Consider the following 20724-nt stretch of genomic DNA (forward strand, 5'->3'; position numbering starts at 1 on the left):
TGAAAATACCGCCAGTGCTTTCCAGTGGCTTCTAGGTGTGGTTTTCACTGGGGCAAGAGCAGGTAGGCAGTAAGTGAGAATTCCCACCTGAAGAAGAGATGGGAGAAGAGCGGTGCCCAGACACATACCTGTTCTGTTTTGCCATACCCCAAGAGCCCAGGGGAATCTTTGAAGTGACTTTTTAAAATCAAAGTAGAAGAAAACTTTGCCCCACTAAGTTTTGGCTTGTCGTTGTCTCCTATACTTCTGATTCTTATTAATTCAGATCTGTACCACACTGCTGCTCATACACATGTATGTGTTTCTTACCTTAGCCTAACCCTTCTCAGCCCCTAAAGTCATTATTCTGTTTTGTTTTTTCTTTCTTTTTTTTTTTTTTTACAGCACTAGCGAATGAGAACCTAAGGTCTTAGAAAAAATCCTAACTTGAAAAGGAGTCTCTAACTGGCATGGTTTGATTTATCACTTTACCTTTTCCCCCTAAAGACTTGAATGATTTTCTTTCCCAGTGCTACATAATAGACCTGTAATAAGTGAAACCTTTGCTGCTACTTTTCTGGGTTTACATTAGTTTTTTCCTTCCCTTAAGAATAATTTCTTATCTGTGCTTCTCTGATGACTGTTAATTTCTAGTAAGTGCAAGAAGAGGTGAGCCTGAGATTTCTTCTCTTACTCCCCTCCTCACCCCTGCCCCCAAATTACACACTAACCTCTGACATATACAAGATCCACAGGATGGGGCTCATCAGAAGATGCTTGTGTTTTTTCTCACCATGCTGTAGCGCTCGGAGCTGGCCCCCGAGGATCTGTGACTGCCCAGTTACTACAGGGGGAGAAAGGCCTTCTTAATTTTGCCTTTCTCCATTCCCCTTTTATGATCAACCTTCGTATGCCTCCCATTCTGGCTGCCTCCTTTTTCCTCCCAGGAATTGTTTCCAAGTACCCTGCTTTGGTCACTTCCTAACTGCTCCCCTCACCTTTGCCCACCTTCCAGTGACCCTGAGAGCACAGACCTGAGAAACGGGGCCTGTGCAGAGCTCAGAGAACTGTGAGGACTACCCCTGCCTGTCAGATTCTGCTTGGGGACAGAGACGGGTGGGTAAATGGTGCTGTGGGAGAAATTTTTATCTTCAAACCAGGCTGTTTCGCCCTTGCACTGCCCTGCCTCTGTCCCTACTCCCCTGAGGGGGTAAAATGCAGAGGGATGGTTGACTGGCTGGATCTGATCCCAAACATTGCTGTCTGGCCTAAGCCTTTTCCAGCCATTTGGCCTGCCCTGGAGTGAGAGCTTCAGTGTGTGGGAGCTGCTGCTTGCTTATTTCTCCACCAGGCCTGCCCCAGCACTTAGCCAGTCCCTGGGGCCAACACAGTTTTCTACATGGTGACCTAACACCAGCTTCCATTAGCTGTCCAAGTGACTGTGTTTCCACCCAGTACTTTTGGCGCTTGAGGATGGGGTGGGGGGAGGGAGGGTTATTTAAAATAAATAAAATCCAAGGTGGCAGTAGAGGATTCCTTTTGCTTTAAAATCTTTGGACTAAAAAAAAAAAATGTTTTTTATATATAAATATATAAAGTAAATTGTTATGTAACTATTATTGTTTCCTGTATGTTCTAATTTTTGGTTTATGATGTAATTAAAGGAAATAAGCTGTGAAGACTTCTCATTTTGCTGTGGAAATAGCCTGACTTGGAGCTGTGATTCTTAACTTCCTTGAACCCTTGAACTGTAAAAGGCTCCTGAGGCTGAAGGGGCTTCTTTTTTTGCATCCTTATTTTTTTTCTTATTCTTTAATTAATGCCCTTTATTTCTTATTTAGTATCTTTACTTAGTACCTTTTCAATAGCCTTTACTTAACCTGAACTCCACTTGTCTCTAAGAAAAGCGGAAGGCATAATATAAATCAAGAGTTCCTAAAAACCTTTGTCTTAATTACTTTGATAGTAACAGTTCAACCTGAGTCCCTTACCTGTGCAGAGCATTGCCCTTGCCTTGCCTGGACTGGGAAGGAGAGGGAGTAGTGTCATAATTAAAAGCTCCATCTGTCTCAGTTATTCACTGGTAAAGTCGGGGTAATGTACCTGCTTTAGAATCCTGAAGATTTAAGTGATAATAGTGGCACATCATAAACACTCATATGTTACCTGCTTTTATTCCCTGTTTCAACAAATATTTCTGTATCTAGTCTGTGCCAGAGGCTCCTCCGTTAAGAGATACACAGAGGCTAATGCAACAGGGTCCCTCTCCTTTTGGTGGAGATAAGCAGTGGAGCCAAATCAGCAACGTAGATTTAAATCTCAGGGTATCCAAGGGAGGAGTGGTGGAGTGCATGCATGAGGTCCTGGGTTCAAAAGGTTTTTTCAACTTAAGTAAATAAATAATCCCCTCCTCCCCCACACAGTGGGGAGAAAATCTCAGTATATCTTCCCTGCCCTGCAACACCCTTAGGGAGCCCCGTGAAATCATAGGCCCCACTTGAAATCCACTTATCTTGCATGAGGTAAAGACCTGGTCGGGATTGGTCATCTGGGGCCCCATGGTCCATTCCAGGTGCCTGCTGTCTTGTCTGTATTGAAGCAGCCTGGGCTTTGAGGGAGGCAAGTTCTGGGTCTTTGAACTTCTATAATCAGCCTTTCTGTTCTCCTGTTCTTTAGTTCTGTTCACCAGTTCTGCCAATGTTTAGGGCATTCCTCCCTCCTGCCCTCCCTAACCAGAGGCCACCTGATTTAAGACTCATCAGACATGGTCAGTAAATGATAAATGAGGTTAATTATCAATGAAGGCACCTTGGCCTGTTTTCCACTCCATGCAAATGATTTGGTCTTCTATTTTCAGTATGTTTGAAATTTTTCATAATAAAATTTTCAGAGAAGGGGGTGAAATGTATAAGAATAAAATACAGCCCAGTATCACTTGTCTTTTTAAAAAAGCACTTAATATAAAATTGGATTTCTGCATGGAAAAAAAAGATACACCAAAAAAAATCAGTTTCAGGTAGATTATAGGCCTAAAAATGAAACAGTATTAAAAATTTAAACTTTGAAAAATATGCATAGGAAATTATGACCTTAATATAGGGAAAGAAACAAAGTTAAAAGATTGATTTTAATTCAGCTACATTTAGAATATAAATAAAGCCCTGTAGCCTCACTGTTCAAGAACAGCTGTAGTAATTCCCAAATCTCCAGAACTGAAGAATGTAATAGTTGAATAATCTTTTGGAGGATTTAGTGATTAAATTTTTGCCCAAACTAACAAAAAGAAAAGTCAGATTACATCTCCTTTTAAATTAATGTTTAATTTAAAAGTGGGTGAATAAAATTTTAAATAAACATGAATTAACACATTCTGCTTCAGCAGCAGAGCTTGGGGCAAAAGCCCCTTATCCACATTACTGGGTTTTTTGTCTCACAGGCTTGGCCAGCTCAGCTCAGTTTGGGAGGTGAGACCCTTGTGTCCCCAGGGTTCCAACAACTGTTGCTTCTGAGCAGAAAGAAATGTGAGCCTAGGGGCTGCTTGTCTCCTCCCAGGGGTAGGATACACGATCTGGCACTTCACCTGGAGCCTGGTGAAGCAGCCGAAGATTTGAACAGGGCTTCTAGTGAGCAAGGACCCCAGAGAACCAGGCTGGCACCAGTCTTCTCTTGCAGTGGGGCATCCCTGGGCCTAGGTCAGAACCAGGTAGTACCCATCTGGATTCTGCACTGAAAGCAGTTAAAAAAAAAAAGTGGGGGGCACCACTGGGATGATGTGGGAACCCAACGACCATGACTATGCTGCTCCCAAACCTCCAAACAGCTTGTAGTGCATCTGCCACATCCAAGTGGTCTTCTGCCCCACCGTGAATCTAGCTCTTTAGGAAGCCTCCCTGGGTACCGCAGCAAAGGGGAGGGACAGAGGGCAGGCATCTGAATAACCAGGCCACAAGCCAACTGATCAGAAGTGCTCTGCTCCAGGTGGTGTCTAACAAGCACCTGCCCTTACAATAGTGGGGAGGGGAGAGCAGAGTCCTTACCTCTCCTGCTAATAAAACTCCCTGATGTAGAAACTAGGGTATTTTTCCCTCATGAGAATGCATTTACTCAGTTGCATTTTCCCTAAGCAGTAAATAGCTGTCTTTTATGAATCTATCCCCTCTGACACAAAGCTAGCATTCAGAAGATACTTACCCCTTGATTGGGACAAAGCATCCACACACACACCTTCATGGAATCTTTCAATCTCATTTAGGAGCCAATATAAACAATCTTATCCTTTCTAGGGCTTGCCGGACACACCTCTCCCTCTAAAACCCCTACCTTTCTTCACCACAGCCACAAAGTATGATTCATCCTTAAGATTCTGAATGACCTGCAAGGGATAAAGCGTTACTAAGACAATTCTGTTCTTTGAGCCAAACAGAATAAGCTAGGGCAGGGAGGAGGAGACTGGGCCTGAGGTGGAAGAGTGATCCAGGCCTTTGTGGGGCCTTTTACCTGATCACTGAGGAGAATGAGGATGCCCCCAGGGCCCTGGTGGAAGAGACGGTGGATCTGATTGGCTGGGAGGGCCAGGAACTCAGCCAATTTTCCCATGAGTTCTACAGCACTGAGTTCATCCAGAGAGATCTCTTGATAAAAGCCTGGGGATGTGGGCAGCACAGGGGCAGGGGTCAGTGGTTGGTGGGGTTCAGATCCCTCTGAACCAGAACCAGAAGGAGAGGGCAAGATGGCAGCCTCATGGGGAGGATGGGGGTGTGGAGAGAAGGAGTAAAGAAAGAGAAAGGCTTATAAATCCACTTCATTTTCAACTCCTATTCCTCACATTTGGGGAGGCCTCAGGCTGAGGGGAACCCACAGTTTAACAAGGAGATGGGACACCATATGAATGATTGAAACCCAAGTTCAATGGCAGGATAATAGTATTTTCATCCCATGTACTAAAACTAATGACAAAATCAGATGGGGTGGGAGTGTGGAACATGGAAAAGTAAGCCCAGGGAGACATCATGGAAGGAGAGGACTAATATACTCATGGTAGATGGGAATGCCAAGAGCATCCTGGGTTCCAGGAATGGTGGAGCATCGCCCTTCCCCAGGCTGGAAGAGGTTTCATGCAGCCCCACCTGAGTTTCTTGTCTTCTGGAGAGGCCAGAACCTCACCTGAGTCAGGGTTCTTAGGAACCTCGTTCTCTTGCCTAGAGACCTCCCGAGCAACATACAAGGTCAGCCGGTGACGGATGGGCCTGGGCCAGGAAAATAGTCTACATTCATACTTGAACTGACGGGTCCCAGTTTTAGCTCCCGTCCCTCAGGGAGAGACCCTGCCTTCTCCCAGGTTTCTAGGGGGAGAGGCCACCCAGCATTTTCTGAGGCATTTAATGAACGCTGGACCCTGGGAGGAGAGAAGATAAGAAAATTCGATCTCCATTCCTAGAAACTGAGTGATACACAACTGCCAGCTGAGTTGGTAAGTGCCACTGCAGTAGGAAGGGGACCCTGGTTGGCAGTGCCCAGCACCTGGCTCTAAGAGTGTTGAAAAGGCGGATCCCATCAGCAGCCCCACAGATCTGGATAAGGTCCTGGCGGGTAAGCTTCAGCAGATCAGTGCCTGCAGAGTGAGACAGGGCCAGATTAAATGAAGAGGTCTGGGGTAAAGGGCGGCAAGGGATACAGTACAACATCTACAAATAGCCCTAGTATGGCCAAACATCGGAGTCAGACTTGGACTCAAATCCCACCACTGCCACTTGCCAGCTCTGTGTCCTTGGGCAAGTTATTTAACCTCTCTGAAAACCTAGCAAGCGTAGTGCTTGCCAACTCACAGTTCTAAATAAAAGTTGAAGGGCACACAACAAACCAGGACAGAGACAGGCTTCCTGCCTAAATGTCCTGCCCTCAGTCCCCTACAGTCCCTACCAGACCCCAGCCTCACCAGTGAAATTGGCCAGCATCCGGCAATAGTTGGAGAACCGGTGCAGATGCAACCATTGCTGCGTCTCTAGGATGGAAGCTCCAGGGTTCAGATCCTGAGGCACAAAGAGAGCAGTTCAAGGAACACTGTAGACCCACGGACTAAGAACAAGGCAGAAGGGAAACAGCCCCTACCCTTGGGGATCCCAAGTGATAGGGAGGCCCATCCTGCCCTGGGAAGTGCCATTTTGTGCTCTGTGGCCATGCCACGTCTGTCCACCAGGGGGCAGGGCCACTCTATTCTGGAAAGAGATGAAACTGCTGAGAAGGCTGGAACACTCGTTAGGGGTTGCAGACTCACCCGAGCTGGGCTGCCCCTCGAGGTGTCCACGGTGAATGGTGGTGAGGAGCAGAGCCTATGGGGAACAGAAGAGTCAGGCTCAGTGGAGCAGTGCAGCCAGCCTCCTGCCCCCAGCCCTTCCCCGTTGTCACCCACAGATACCCCAGGAGCTGCCTCAGCTCCACCCTCAGAACTGCCCCTCCCTCAGTGCCTGGGCTGAGGAGCTCTCCTCTTCACTCTCACCCCAAAGGGGTGAGATCCTGCCTTACCTTTCCGGGGACAGGAGCTTGCAGGAGTGTGGGGAGGTCAAAGCAAGAGGGCTCAGAGGCGGGTGGGGCCCCAAACTGGGCTCTGGCCATGGTGTACACTGTGGGCAAACAAACAGCAAGGTTAGCCTAGACATTCTGGGGGCAGTGGTGGCTCTTGGTTCACCTTCCTCCATCTATTAGGAGCTGACAAGGGGCCTCCTTGGGCCAAACTTGGTCCCCGACAATTAGACCGAATTTCCACACAAAGAAGAAAGTGAACTAGCCAGCAGGTCTACAAGGGGAGTGGGAAAGGCTTCCTGGAGGAGCTACAGCAGGAAGGGAGATGCTCCAGGCAGAGGGAGCAGAAGTGAGGTGGCCTGGAAAGAGTCAGCTCCTGGAAGTCTTGAGCAACAGACTATGCAATTTGTGCTTGCAGGAAACAGGTGGAATCACGGGGTTGGGGTGGGAGTGGGGGCCTGTGATGATCCTAGGGTAGTCACAGCTCCTGAGGACCAGTTTACCCATTTGTACTATGAGGGTCTCTTCTCCAGACCTTCCCGTCTGTGCACCGCCTCCCACCCCGTCACCCACCCTGTCACCCAGCACACACACACCTCCATGAAGACTGTGCTCTCACAGGCAGTCTGATACTTGTCTCTCTCATGCAAGGGCTGTTTCTCAATCTTCTCCCGGTCAGTTTTCAGTTTCCGGTCAGCTCCTTTAGGCTGCAGGAGAGTGACAAGGAAACCTTAGAAGCCCCCTCTTTACGTTACAGGAGGGGGCTCTAGGAAAGAGATCCATCCCTCTGTGTACAGAGAAGGAAATAGTCCCAGAGACGGGACCGCACGCTGAGGGTCCACAGCAAAGCAGAGCAAGATCCACACAGCCAGCAAGGCAGGGTGAGAGCCCTGAGAGGGAGCGAAATGGGCCTCTCGTGCGGCCTGTACCTTAAACACCTTGATGAGGCAGCCAGCCGAATGCAGGTGCTCGGGCGGAAGTTCCTTGTCACTGGGCTTGAAAGTGTCGATCTGGAGGCGGAAGGGGACACCTTTCTCTCCACCTTTTTTCCGAGGAGTGAACTCAGTGCTGATGCAGTGAACCTGAGATGGAAAAGTAGGATGGCTCCAGGTCCCATCCACATGCAAGGGATTTCACCTGAAACTGGTTACCTGCCTGTCACCTGTCAGCCGCTAATCGCGGCAACTTTCCATTCCTCAACCAGTGTCTATTCTTAAAGTGTAATTTTATTGGGTTCTTTCCCTTATTCAAAATCCTCTAGTGCTCCCCAAGGTTACGGGATGAGAAGCAAAGTTCAAGCACCTTCAAGAGCCAAGTCAAGCCTTTCTGCACGGCTGTTCTCTCTGTCCCATCAGTGAACCCACTGAACCACCCAGCCAGCCTAATCATGGCCCCCAATACACCTTCATGGCTTTCCCTAGCGCCCTCTGCTGGGAAAGCTCTCCCTGTTCACACCTGAGCCAATACAGCCCATTCTAGGATAGGGTTGCCAGTTAAAATGCAGGATGCCCAGTTAAATCTAAATTTCTGATAAGCAACAAATAATTTTTTAGTCTAAGTATGTCCCAAGTATCACATGGAAGATACACTAAAAAATCCTTTATCTAAAATTCAAATTTAACTGAGTGTCCTGTATTTCATTTGCTAATATCTAGCAGTCTGTTCCAAGAAGCCTTGCTGACTGGCACGCCCACTATACCCCACCCCACCACCACAATCATAAGAGGAACAGCTAAAGGTCCAAACTTCAAGGGAGAGAAACCAAGGCTCACAGAGATTATGTGACCTGGGCAAGGTCTGTGCTAGGAAGTGGTGAAACTGAAATGGTGCCACATCTGTTCGGCTCCTAGTCCTGATGCTTAGACGATGGTGGGCACTCAAAAAAGGGGCTTACAGGAGACTTTTGACAATATTGTTTGATTATAAGAAGGAAATATTTTCAACACAGAAAATACGGAGAACATTGAACAAGCATAAAGAAGAATACAGGCATCTCCCATCACTCCACCTCTCAGAGATAGTACTGTTAACATTCAAGTATTATTTCTACCTTTTCTCTGGGCAAGAAGAAAAAAATTTGTGTATACACACACTTTTATTTGTACAAAATAGAAATCAAATGTTAAATACAGGTTTGTATTCTGCCTTATAAGAAAGCTGTTTCTCTGGTCATGAAATATTTCTCAGAGACATCATTTTAATGGCTACCCAGTTTCCATTGTAAACCCGCACTAAAACTTATTTCAAAGTCAGTCCTCTTCTGATGGACATTTGGATTTTTAAAAAATCTTTTAATATGCAAAATGATGCTGAATAGCTTGAAATGATGCTTGAATAGCTGGTAAATATATCCTTGTGTACTTATTAGACACAGCTATAGGATAGATTTCTTGAAGTGGAACTACTGGGTAAATGAGTATGAACATTACATTCGGTAAGATTTGCCGAAGTGCCACGTACCCACAGAATGGGTGCACCAATTTGTGTTCTCAGGATATGAGGGTGTCTCTTTCTCCAAACCTTACCAATAGTGGTTTTTGAAAAGTCTTTGCCAGTCAAAAAAAAAATATGTAATTTTAATTAGCATTTGGAGTTTATTAGTTTGAACTGTCTACATTTATTGGCAATTTATATCCTTCTTTATAAATTGCTCCTATCCTTTGCCCATTTTTGTCCTGAGTGTTCATCTATCTTTTCTTACTGATATATGAGAACTTTTTATATATTTTGAATATCATATTATATGTCAAATGTGGCAACTATTTTTCCCATTTGATTCTCCTTTTCATTTTGCCTATGTATTGCAGGCTGTTACTTTTTATGAAGCTAAATTCTGTCCTCCATTTTAAAGTTTCTTCCATTACTTTAATGTTTAATAAGTCCTTCCCTATGGTAAGATTTGATAAACATTTATCCATCTTTTTTCCTCAAGGTGCTTTCTGGAAGTAATTCATTCTTATTGTCCCCTCACCCCTACCCAAACTCACCTTACTTTTCTAGTACACCAGAATGCTGCCACCCCCATCTGACCTCCAGCCTCCTCCCTGTCCCAGCTTCAAGCTCACCTGCAGGAAGAGGGAGGTCCTCTTGGTCGGGTCCCAGTAAAACTCCACCGTGTTGAGTTGTGAGGGCAGCACTTGGGGTTCCATCACTCCTACAGACAGTGGCACATCTGCAGGCACAGGGTGGCAGGCAGGGAGCGAGTCTCAGCCCTCCTCATCCACAAGGGCTTCTAAGACAGAAAGTAGCCCTAAAGGGTCCCCAGTCCCTCCCCGTTCACCTATGTCCAGGATGCGGTCCCCGGGCCGGCTCCACCTCCACCCATCCAGCTGCTGCTGTTCCGTGTACTGCAGGCGCCGGTCGTGGAACACCACACGCACCACACTCTGCGGGCGCAGGAGGGCGCGGCTCACAGGTCAGAGGGCACCTGGACATTTGGGAACCAGGTCCCACCTGCCCCAGGGCCAACCATTCTGCCCTGTCCCCCACCTTTCTTCCCACCCCCAGGGGTATAAAGACTTAGAATCACTGGATCTGTGTCCAGATGCCCACCTGCCACTCACAAGCTTGAAACTGAGGAATTAACCCAGAGAAACAGCCTCAGTTTCATCATCTGTAAAATGGAGAAGTTAATCCCTTCCCATTCTAGTCACTCTACCTGGTTCTCTTCGCAGTACTTATCAGTTTGTGATTTGTAAATCAATTTGCAATTGCATATAATTTGTATAATTACATGTTTGTCTCACTCAGTAAAATGCAAGCCCCCTGAGGAAGGAAACCACATCTGTCTCTTTGCCCCTGAATCTCTAGCTCATAGAACAATTTCTGGCCAAGAATGAGAGCTAAACACTTTTTTTGAGACAGAGAGAGAGAGAAGGAATCATGCATGTGAATAATGCTATGTACATGTATTTCTGGTTCTGCTACTTACTGACTCTGTGTTCTTGAGAAAATACTCAACCCCTCTGTGCCTGTTTCCTCAACAATTCCTGCCCACCACTGAGCTGTTGTGAAGATCAAATTAAAAGGTGCACTTGAGAGGATTCTGCTTGACAGTGACACCACAGTGATGACCCTGGCTTCCTGCCCAGATGGACAATCATACCCAGCCTTTGCCGGTTCTGGGAGGGGATGCACCTACCTTTAGCAGCCGGGTGGCATAGCCCAGCTTGGTGTTGCAGAGCATTCGTACCTCATAGGACTGGCCTGGGAGAGATAAAGGGGATGTGTGGAGCCCCATTCTGAGAAGCAGAGGTAGTGCTTGTCACCCCTAGCCCACCCTGGGCCCAGCCTCCCGAACTTGCTGCCCCACTAGCCCCTTCTTTTCCCCAGGTCCAGCATACCCTGGTTCAAATAGGTTAAGGTCTCCTCCTGCTGCTTCACAGCCGGCGAGGTGGCTGCACAGAGCACATACTGGAACGCAGGGCAGGGTGGTTCTGCGCTGGGGATGCTGGGCAGCTCTTCCTGCTTCAGGTAGGGCAAGGGCAAGGGCTCCCTGCCAGGGAAAGGAGGCACTGCTGGCTTTCTGCCCTGTCCACCCCATCCCCTGAGAAGCTTTGACTCTTTCTGCCAGATCCTCCCTCTACCAGGGAGTCCACAGTTTGCCACTGCAGGCACCGCAGGGGCCTAAGAGGTGGGTCCACATCTAGCTCCTCTGGCCTCCAGGAGCTCTTCCTTAAAAGGTGCAAATCCCAGGTACTAGTAGACACTTGCAAATATCTGCCATCAATTACTTGTTTTGCAACTTCAGGTCTTGCCTGACACCCAGTAATTGCCTGACCCAAGTGTCCTGAGTGGGTGGATGGTCGGGGTGTTTTGAGATGTCCCAGGACCCACTAAACCCCAAGTACATTTGATCACCCCTTAAAGGAACCCAGGAGCAGGAAGCCCATAACCCTTGGCTTGAAACAGATGAGCCTACCATGTCCATCACAACTCAGACGAGGGGCTTTCTCGGGGACTGGGGGAAGGGGATCTGACCCTTACCTGAGCAAGCTGCTTGGCGGCCCCGGGTACAGTTCCCCAGGGCTGGGCCACAGGTGCTCTTGTTGGTTGTGCCAAAACAGCATCTTGGAAAGGGAGCAGGACCAGCTGCTTCGCATGCAGAGAGCTCAGCACTGGGTTGGGCTGGACCCACTGCATCCACCTGGGGCTGCAGGGTTTATACACAAAAATATACCCACAAAAGGGTGGGGGAAAGCCCTCGGCCTCTTATTGGCTGAGCAGCCAGGGCTCTAGGAAACTCAGGACCTATCAGGAGGCCCAATTTGGGGGGAATCAAGATCGGATGTCCCCAGGGCTCCCACCAATCATTAACTCTAAGGGGACATGGTGGTGCAGCAAAACAAAGTCACAGGGATGGACATCCACGTCCCCCTCCATTACCCAACAGGCCCAGGAACAATGAGGGGGCACCTTCAGACTAAATGATGGGCCCCAGAACCATGAGCAATGTAAAGTCCCAGAGACCACAGGCTGGACCCCTCACATGACTGCATGGCAGGAGCCTGACCACTCCAGGGGACAGGACAAGCTGCATCACATGGACCTACAAAGGGGCTTTGCTCCCCCTGGCCTCTCCCCTCCCCTCTAACCCTCCCCGCCACATACACACAGGTGCAGTGATGGCCAGACATCTGTCCTGTCACTGGGGGCTACCTGGCTAGGGGATTGAAGTTTACAGAACATAGTCCATCTTGCTGTGGAAACAACTCGGAGAGTGGGGGAGAGTGCCTGTGAGGACAAGGGTGTGTGTGCCTGGGAGTGCCGCCTCCCAGGGAGGTGGAAGGAGAGGAACTCTAGCTGGGCTGCTTTCATGGCCCCCTCCTCTGCCCTGGGGCCTGGAGTGGACTGTGTTTATGGACAAATACAGCCTGCCTGGGGGATGGCTTCCTCCGCCAGGCTCAGCCCCTGTTGTCACTGTACACAGTCAGCCCCAGCTCCCTGCACACCCCCCCCCAACTATTGTGTTTGGTATAAACAGATACCAAACTGTGCTCTAAAGATGTGGCCTGGCCTCATGTGACCCTACCTATCCAGGCTTTGTGATTCTGGGGGGCCTCCCTGGGGGAAGAGGGAAAACCAGAGTATGTCCTAAACACACACACACACACACACACACACACACACACACACACACATGGCAGGGCACGTCCAGATACCTGGCCCTTAGTCCCGTACATACGTTCTTCTCCCATGAAGCCAGACAAAAGGAGAAAAAGGGGATAGGAACATTCCTGCGAATGAGGGCCAAAGAAGCCTGAGTCCCCAAGTTCCCCAAAATAAGATCCCCAAGACTTCAAGAGCCCACCCACTGCCCAAAGTTGGATTCAAGGCCAAGAGACCCCCCCATAGGACCCTCCAAGGTTGAACAAAGCACAATCCCAGGAAGGTCAGGAGAAGGGAAGTAGGCGGGGTCTGGGTTGGCCCCAGCCTGCGGGGAGCAGGGGCAGGTCGGGCAGAGGGGATGAGCTGGCAGGGGGGGTTGGGGAGGGCGGTGTTTGGGGGAGGATTGTTATGGAGAGTGGAGGTAGAAAAGGTAGAGGCTGGTGTGGGCCCCCTTCAAGAACACCACCAGGAGCCGGTCAAGGGAGTGGGACTCCAGCTCTATAACCCAGTCCCCTCCATCTAAAGCTGTCTGTATCCTCCCCGTTGCCCTCTGAGTGCCACCTCCACCCTACTCTACCTGCTACTGCCTCCTTCCACCCATTTCAGAGTCTCTGAGCCTCTGTCTTCAAAGAGATGTTACTAGGCCAGTTCCTGGTTTTCCACAGCTCTCTCTACAGAAAAAAGTGGGGCTTGAGGCAAATAGGGCCTGGTTCCTCCCAGTTCCCATGACCCCACTCTTTCTCTTTCACTTTGCCTCCTGGGCCAGCACAGCACAGGATCTGAAAAGCCCATCCTTAGGCCCAGAGAGAGACCATAGGAAACCTGGTCCAGGCCCCCTACTCTCAGAGGAGTTTCAGGCTCTGGGTGGTCCAGGGCCTCCATGAGGCAGGGGTACATTTCTGAACCCACTTTCCTCATCTGGAAAATGGGAGCAAGGCCTCCCTCCCACTCAGTTTGGCAGTGAGGATCCAAGAAAATTCTGTGGAGTTCATCGTATCCCAGGGCTTAATCTTCAGGAGCTCCCCTTGGGGTAGGGAGGGACACCACCAAGGACCCTGGTGTTCCCACCACAGCTTAATTCTGGGGGTACAGATCTGACTGTCCCAGAAACTTCCCCACACACAGACAATTTCAGGAATTATTCTTTCGGGCAGGTTTGTTTTTTTTTTAATGGACTTTTTCTTACCCAAAAATCTCTATCATTTTCTAGGCCATGGCATAACTTGATCCTAATAAAACTCTTTGCGTTTCCCTAAGCCAAGGAAATAACTATTTAACTGTGAAAATCATTGAGAAATAACAACTCAGTGTCCTTCTCCCCTAATCAAAATGCAGTATGTTGTTTTGTTTTCTATGCCAGGCAACTCTGTAATCTGGAGAGCTGGAGAGTGAGGTCTACTGCTGCTTCAGAGAAAGAGGGGCTGAGCGAAGGGTTCCTCATGCATTCATTCAGCAAAATGCTATTGTGTACCTACTATGGACCATGTTCTCTCTCCCTCCTTCATACTAGTGTGTGGGACCTAGGGCAGGGTACCTAGGTGGATGGAATCCTGCCCTCTCCAGGGCTCAGGCACCCCTGCTACCCCTACACTAGCGGTCAAAAGTTTGGGCACTGAAATGATTTTTAAAAAGAATGAGAACACGATTTTTCAGACACATACACACACGGAGCAGACACCACCATGCGGCAATACCTGTGTGGTCTGTGTGTCTGTGTACACAAATGCCCCTACCCCAGGAGGGTGGTGCCTTTTCCCAGCAAGCTGTCTCTGAGGCCCCTGGGCGCACAGCTCCACAGGGCATCATGTTAAACAGCGCCCCCTAGAGTTCAACAGAACACTGGCCTAAAGGATTGGGCTCTAAACCCCTCAGTCCTTTATTCCTGAGAGTCCCTCTCCACCACCAATATGTCTCACCTTGGAAAGGTACTCTGTTCACACTTCAAACTTACTGCTTCCTTAAAACCCTCCCTCCAGCTCAGCCAGCTCGCATTTATGTTCCTTATGTCCTGTATCTGCCCTTCACCAAATTCCTTCATAGCAGTTATCCGATGGGCAGTTGACTCTTTGTGTACTTTGTCTAATGTCTGATTTCCCATCAAAGTAGAAGCCCCTTGAGGGTAGGGACCAAGAGGTATGTTAATGTTGGGGTTAAAAGTATGTTTCTCGAGATAGACTCTTAGTGCCGGCACAGCTGTGTGGCTTTGGGTAAGTAACTTAACCTTTCTGAGTTTCACGGTGCAACTATAAAAGGGGGATAATGAGAGCCTCTACTCAATAGGGCTACAGTGAAAACTGAATGAGATACTGATGCCTTAGTAAATGAAGGTATCTTTTTCTCTATGTATCCCCAGAGCCTTGTATATCATACAGGTTTATTTATTTAACACTTAAAAGTATAGATTTATGTCTATAACACCTGTAAGAGTAGAGGGTCTGCTTACTTAATAAAGAGTTCTTTCGTGCCCAGTATGACTTCAGAGTGCTTTTCAGTCCACCTTCTAAGGTAAATGTTATTTTTTTCTATTATTCTATTATCATGCCCCATTATACAGATGAGGAAACTGAGGCTCAGGGAGGTTAAGAAGCTATCTCAAGGTCACACAGCTAAGTGTTTGAACTCAGGCCTTCCTCCTAATGACTGTATCATGCCCCTATATTCTGCCTGATAAATGTGACTGGAACTAAAATGAATATCCAGGCAACATTCCAACCTGGAGAGCTGGAGAATGAGGTCTACTACCTGTTCCCCAAAGAAAGAAGGGCTGATGGGGAAGTGTTCCTCATGGGCTTCTGTCATGAGTGGCACACCACGTAGGGCAGCTTGATTGCTCCTCATGCAAACTTGACATTAAGAGATTTTGGAAGCATGATTTTTTGGTATTTGGGCAGCTGGTGATTGTTGGTCTTGGCATCCTTACTTATAGGTCTAAAATAAAAGGGCTAAAAAAAAAAAAAGCTCTCAAAGAAGTATCAGAACCCAGAACCTGAATTCCAATGAAGGCAGTGACCTCTGGCCTTCCTGAGCTTTCAGCCTCTCCAGCTGCAAAAAGGGGACAAAATACTTTCTGTTCCTCTCCTGGGCTGTGAGCCCTGAGGATGAGTAATATGATTGACAGTGGCTGGGCTGCTGGGGTTTTGCTAGATGATGGTGGAGGGACTGAAGACAGCAGAAGGGGCAGGAAACAGGATTTTTGTCTCCTTGGGTGTGGCTCTGACTTGGGCGTTCCCTTGGGATGAGCAGCACGTGGTGAAAGCTGCAGGAGGGAGAGAAAGGCATTGTAGGCAAGGGAAGCAGCTTGCCCTGAGGATTTAAGGCTGTGCCATCCTCCAGGTCCCACTGCACGTTACCACCACCCTACGAGGGAGAAGTTCCCCCATTACAGTCCAGGAAACAGGTGTGCAATGTGTCCAAGGTTATCAGCTAGTGAGAGTGGGCTGGAGCCTCAGTGCCCTGCACCCCTGCCAATCATCCAGACCAAGACACAGTACTGCTTCTAGGCCATCCTCACAGTGAAGCCTTTGGCCAGAGGACCCTAAGACCCCACCTTTCTAGCTCTCTGTTTCTATTTTGCCACCCTTGAAAGCCAGAAGGATCTCCCTAAGACACAGGAATGACTGTACCACTCCTCCGTGGAGAAGCCCACGGCCCCCCCATCACTCTCAGAGCCATTCTCAAGCTGTGCTGTGGAAACTCCTGGGGAACCAGGGTCCATCTTCCAGGGCATCGGTGGCATACAATGGTTAGTGCTTAAAATCATTTTTTGTAGGAAAACTAACATGAAAATTCTTGGAGTCAAAAGCAAGTCTTGCACATTTAATATAGAGCCATGTCTTTAAATTCTCTTCAAGTTCTTTTTTTTTTTCCTTGGTTGGGGGCAGTTAGGTTTACTTATTTATTTATTTTTAGAGGAGGTACTGGAGATTGAACCCAGGACCTTGTGTATGCTAAGCATACACTCTACCACTTGAGCTATACCCTCCCCCCTTTAAGTTCCGTTCAGGTTCTGAGTGAAACACTTTGCCTATCCGCACCCCCACCCCACCCCCCATACCTCCATGGTTCACCTGGATTACTTACCTGGGCCCCAGTGAGTGCGTCTGAGAAGCTCCTTTGTGCAGGAAAACCCATCTTCCTGGCCCAGTATCCAAGGCCGTTTGTCCACTTATTTCTGCCTTTCCCTCTCACCACTCCTTCTCTCCCTTGCTTACCTGCAGCTGCCAGACCAGGCTGTTCTGTTTCACTCTTCTGAGCCTTGGCCCAGGCTGTTCCCTCTGCCTGGGATACTCTGGCCTCTCTGCCTTCCAGGCCTCTAGATGGCCTGTGTCACTCAGTTTGTAGCACTCCTCTGTCCCCACTGTTCCCTACACCCAAGTCTGCTCAGAGAGACCCTCTCTGGGTCAGGATTTACAGGAGGGCCTCAAACGCAGGAATCAGGCACCCCTGGTGCCCAGAACCTCTCTAGACATTTAGTAGGACCTCACAGTTTAGACATCTCAAATGTAGACCCTCCAAGGCCCGGACTACACCCCCCACCCCAACAGGAAGACATCCAGTGCTGCTCTCTGTGTAGTCTGCAGGGGGCGCTGTGGGCCCAGGCTGCCCCCAGGTTCCCCAGCTGCTGCTTCAACTGGGTCAAGACTCTCCCAGCCAGAAAACCTCTCCCCAGGAGGAGTTAACAAGCTGAACCCCAAGGGAGGAATTAAAGGCATTCCACTCTCCTTGCCGTAACATCTCCTTGGCATCACTACCCTCCTGCTTCTGCCATTGAGTAAGCCAGATTCACCTTCTCCAGAACACCCAGATCCAGTTGCTTCCAGACTTCATCCTCCCTCTTTTCCGCCAGCTCTAAGCAGCACCCTGCACCCTAGTCTGTGCCCAGGGTCCCTCTGCATGGAAATATCCACTTTTAAGAATCTGGGGGCTCTCAGTGCTCATATTTCCAAAATTCTAACCCCTAACAGCCCTGCGCCATCCACTGGGCTCCACTTCCTTGCTCACCCCAAAGTAATGCCATTTCTGTTACCTTGGTAACAGACTCTTTGTGGGTGGGTACAGGGAATGGACTAGAGAAAGATAGCAGTGGCTTCGGATGCTATTTGAGATATAGGAAGTGAGAGTGGGCAAACGGGCATAGAGCCTGGGGAGGGGCAGCCAGGGCCTATGACCTACCCCCCTACACACACATACACAGGCTGCTGTCAGCCCTGTCTACGGCCTCAAGGAGAAAAGAAACAGAATAGAAGAGAACAGCTTCTTGGAAAGAGGAGCTTTCCTCATGGAGGAGAGGGAAACATCCCCAACACCAGTAGCCCCCACCCATGAGAACAGGTCTTCTGGGCGGCCTTGGCTTGGTGGGGGTGGGGGTGGGGGGAGGGGTTGTAGACACTGGAGCCCATGTTGTTCCCCTCCAGGGAGCCTAGGGCACAGAGAGAGGGAACAGCTCACCCAGGACGTGTTAGGGACAATGCCACAGGGAGTGGGAGGGCGGCTCTATGCCAGTGTCCTGAGGTTGGTGGCAGCAGGGGGTGGAGGGGCCCTCCTCCAGCCCCTGGGGACCTGGCTGTCCCAGATGCCACAGCCGGGAAGTGTGTCAGGCACTTGCGTAAGAGCCTTCTATATTTCCATAAAATCATAATTACTGATGCCTGCCATGGGCCTTAGCTCACTGGAGTGGTATCTACCTCTGGGGCCTGGGTGGGCTGGCAAGGGGAGGTAGGGGAGACCAGGCCAGGCCAGGCCTCTCACTGTGTTCTCTGCATCCCCGGCTCAGCTGAGCCTGGGCCCTCTCTCTCTCCCCAGCTGGGAAATGAGAACCCAGACTTAGCCTCAACCATAACAAACTCCTCTGCCCTAGGAGCCCCAGTTCTAAAGCTGGAAGAAAAGGCCAGCTACTCATGTGTTTGGCTTGGGCTGTTCTTGGCAACGCATAGGGGCAGAGGCCACAGCAGGGAGGGGCTTGAAGTGAAGGTGCTTATGGGAGAAAATAGGTCAGTCCTTAGGGAGGAAGCAATCCCTCACATCAGAGAATCAACCCTTTGGGGTGGAGGGGCCCTGGGGTTATTCAGACCAGTGGTTTTTAATCTTTTGGGGATCTTAGATTCTCTGAGGAGCAGGTGAATGCTGTGAATTTTCCCCTAGAAAATGCTTATTCTCCAAAATTTTATATATCTTCAAGGATTTCATGAACTCCCTGAAACTCATCTCCAAGACTAAGATTAAGAGTCCTTAAATTTTAAAAAATTAAATAGTAATAACTATTCATCATGTCCTTAATATGTCCAGCTCTTTATATATATATCGACTCATTCAATCCTCGAGAGAACACTAAGAGATATACAATTATTGCCCGCATTTAATCCAACTTCTGTTTCAAACTAATATAGTCCAATTCTGCCAATCTGAATAGAAGACCAAAGACCCTCCAGAGATGGACAGCTCTCTGCCCAAGGTCACAGAACAAGGAAAAAGGGCAAACCAGGAATGAGGACCAAGCTCTCTTAATGTGCTGGGCATTGTACCATAGGCAGATTTGGAGTCATCTGGTCCATCCCTCTGTCCCCAGGTTCCCGAGAGCCCTGCCCACACTCACTCACTCAACTGTCCTAGTAAGAGGCCCCCTCGTAGCTCTATTACGACTTCCAGTCTGGGAGCCCTTCTGAGAGTGACTGCCACTCATCCTCCTGCAGCACCTCGACCCTTGCTCTGCCCACGCCTCATTTCTGCCCTCCAAATCTAAGATGAGTTAGTGTTTGTCCTCCTCCAAGGGAAGCTTGCCCAGTTGCTCCTGCTCCATCCCTGAACCACTGCAGTGGGAGTTGTCGGCATTGAGACAATGACTCAGACTTAGTTCATGAAAGACAGGTCTGAAACACGAAGGCTGCAGGCCAGAAAGGACAGCCAGAGGTCATGGGACCCAGCCCTGCCCCATCTCAGGCTTCTAATGCCCAAGACCCCAGGGCCCACCGACTTCCCTGGCTTTCCTTGGTCCCCAGTACCACTGATTCCCCCTGGGAATTCTTTCCCATGTCTAGTCAGAGGCTCCTTCTGAGTCAGTTCCTGCATGAAATAACAGGCTCCAAACAGCTGAAGAAAGTAAGGGAAGGAAGCTGTTTCTTCCCTCTGCCTCAGAAAATGGTCTTGGTGGAGGGAGAGGTTATATGCAGTCTCAGTGGTAGACTGCAAGCTTAGCATGAATGAGGCCCTGGGTTCAATCCCTAGTACCTCCATTAAAAGAATATATAAACAACTAAATAAGTAAACCTAATTACCTCCTCCCTGTCCCATCCCCCCACAAAAAAGAAAAGAAAAAGATCTTGGAAGGGACAAATCTCCCAGAAGAAAGGAAAGAAGAAAATGAACTTTCCAAGGGGCTAAGTGGTGTACTACACTATCTCGTTAATTTTAGTGATGAAGAAATCAAGGCTTCAAAAGTTACCTACCCAACGTCCAGTGAATTAGTGACTATACAGGCACTGGCCCCTAAAGAACCTGCTCTTTGGAGGGAAACAGGGGTACCTCCCCTTAGGAGGTCTGTAAACACAGAAGAAGCCCCTGTTCGCTCCAGCCCAGGAGAGACAGGAGCCTGATGACCCCATCTCAGGGTGCTCCAAACATTCCTGAGTTGCCTAGGGAGGGGTTGTTGGGCTGACCTGGGCTGGGCAAGAGGGAGGAGGGTGGCCCTCAGAGGGGATTAGGAGCAGGCTGGTAATGAACCGGCCTTTGGGGAGACTGGTTTGAGGGCTAATGCCAACTAGCTAGCACTAGCTAGTTGGCATTAGTCCTCATTTCAGGAAAGCTAGCACTCTGGAGAGTCTGCAGCTGCAGTGGGTGGGTCTGGAGGGGGAAGGGACCAAGCCCCCACAACCACAAACCCTCACAGCTGCCCTTGTCCTACTTCTGCCACTGGCAAATAAATCTCTATTCCTGGACACAGTAACCTGAGCAGTGCTCTAATGGTGAGCTCATCCTCAGGAGGAGAGAGATTGCATGAACCGCCAAGTGCATGGGTGGGCAGGGAGGGGAGACACAGGGGTCAGCCTCTCCTCGGGGGCTGGCATAAAGGCAAGACCCCCTTGGGCACTACCCAACCCCCATCTCATCACCCAAAACAGATGA

General features: G+C 49.1%; 1 protein-coding gene and 1 non-coding gene across 2 annotated transcripts; one reads left to right on the plus strand and one right to left on the minus strand.

Annotated features, from left to right (window-relative positions):
• Positions 1–3421: 3421 nt before the first annotated feature.
• On the minus strand, positions 3422–11567 carry LOC102534209 (transcription factor CP2-like protein 1). Its single transcript, XM_006214314.4, has 15 exons — positions 11485–11567; positions 10842–10993; positions 10640–10704; positions 9779–9884; positions 9564–9670; positions 7428–7580; positions 7095–7205; positions 6502–6599; positions 6254–6308; positions 5915–6008; positions 5500–5590; positions 5143–5225; positions 4477–4622; positions 4300–4351; positions 3422–3705 (listed from the first exon to the last, which is right to left on the minus strand). Exons 1-15 carry the CDS (start codon positions 11565–11567, stop codon positions 3668–3670), a joined length of 1434 nt encoding a protein of 477 aa, XP_006214376.3. The 3' UTR covers positions 3422–3667.
• Positions 11568–15387: 3820 nt separating this feature from the next.
• LOC116283857 (U11 spliceosomal RNA) lies at positions 15388–15524 on the plus strand. The gene has a single exon (XR_004193555.1). It is a non-coding gene; the product is annotated as a U11 spliceosomal RNA (small nuclear RNA).
• The last annotated feature ends 5200 nt before the right edge of the window (positions 15525–20724 follow it).

Source organism: Vicugna pacos, chromosome 16, assembly GCF_048564905.1.
Source record: "Vicugna pacos chromosome 16, VicPac4, whole genome shotgun sequence".
NCBI lineage: Eukaryota > Metazoa > Chordata > Mammalia > Artiodactyla > Camelidae > Vicugna > Vicugna pacos.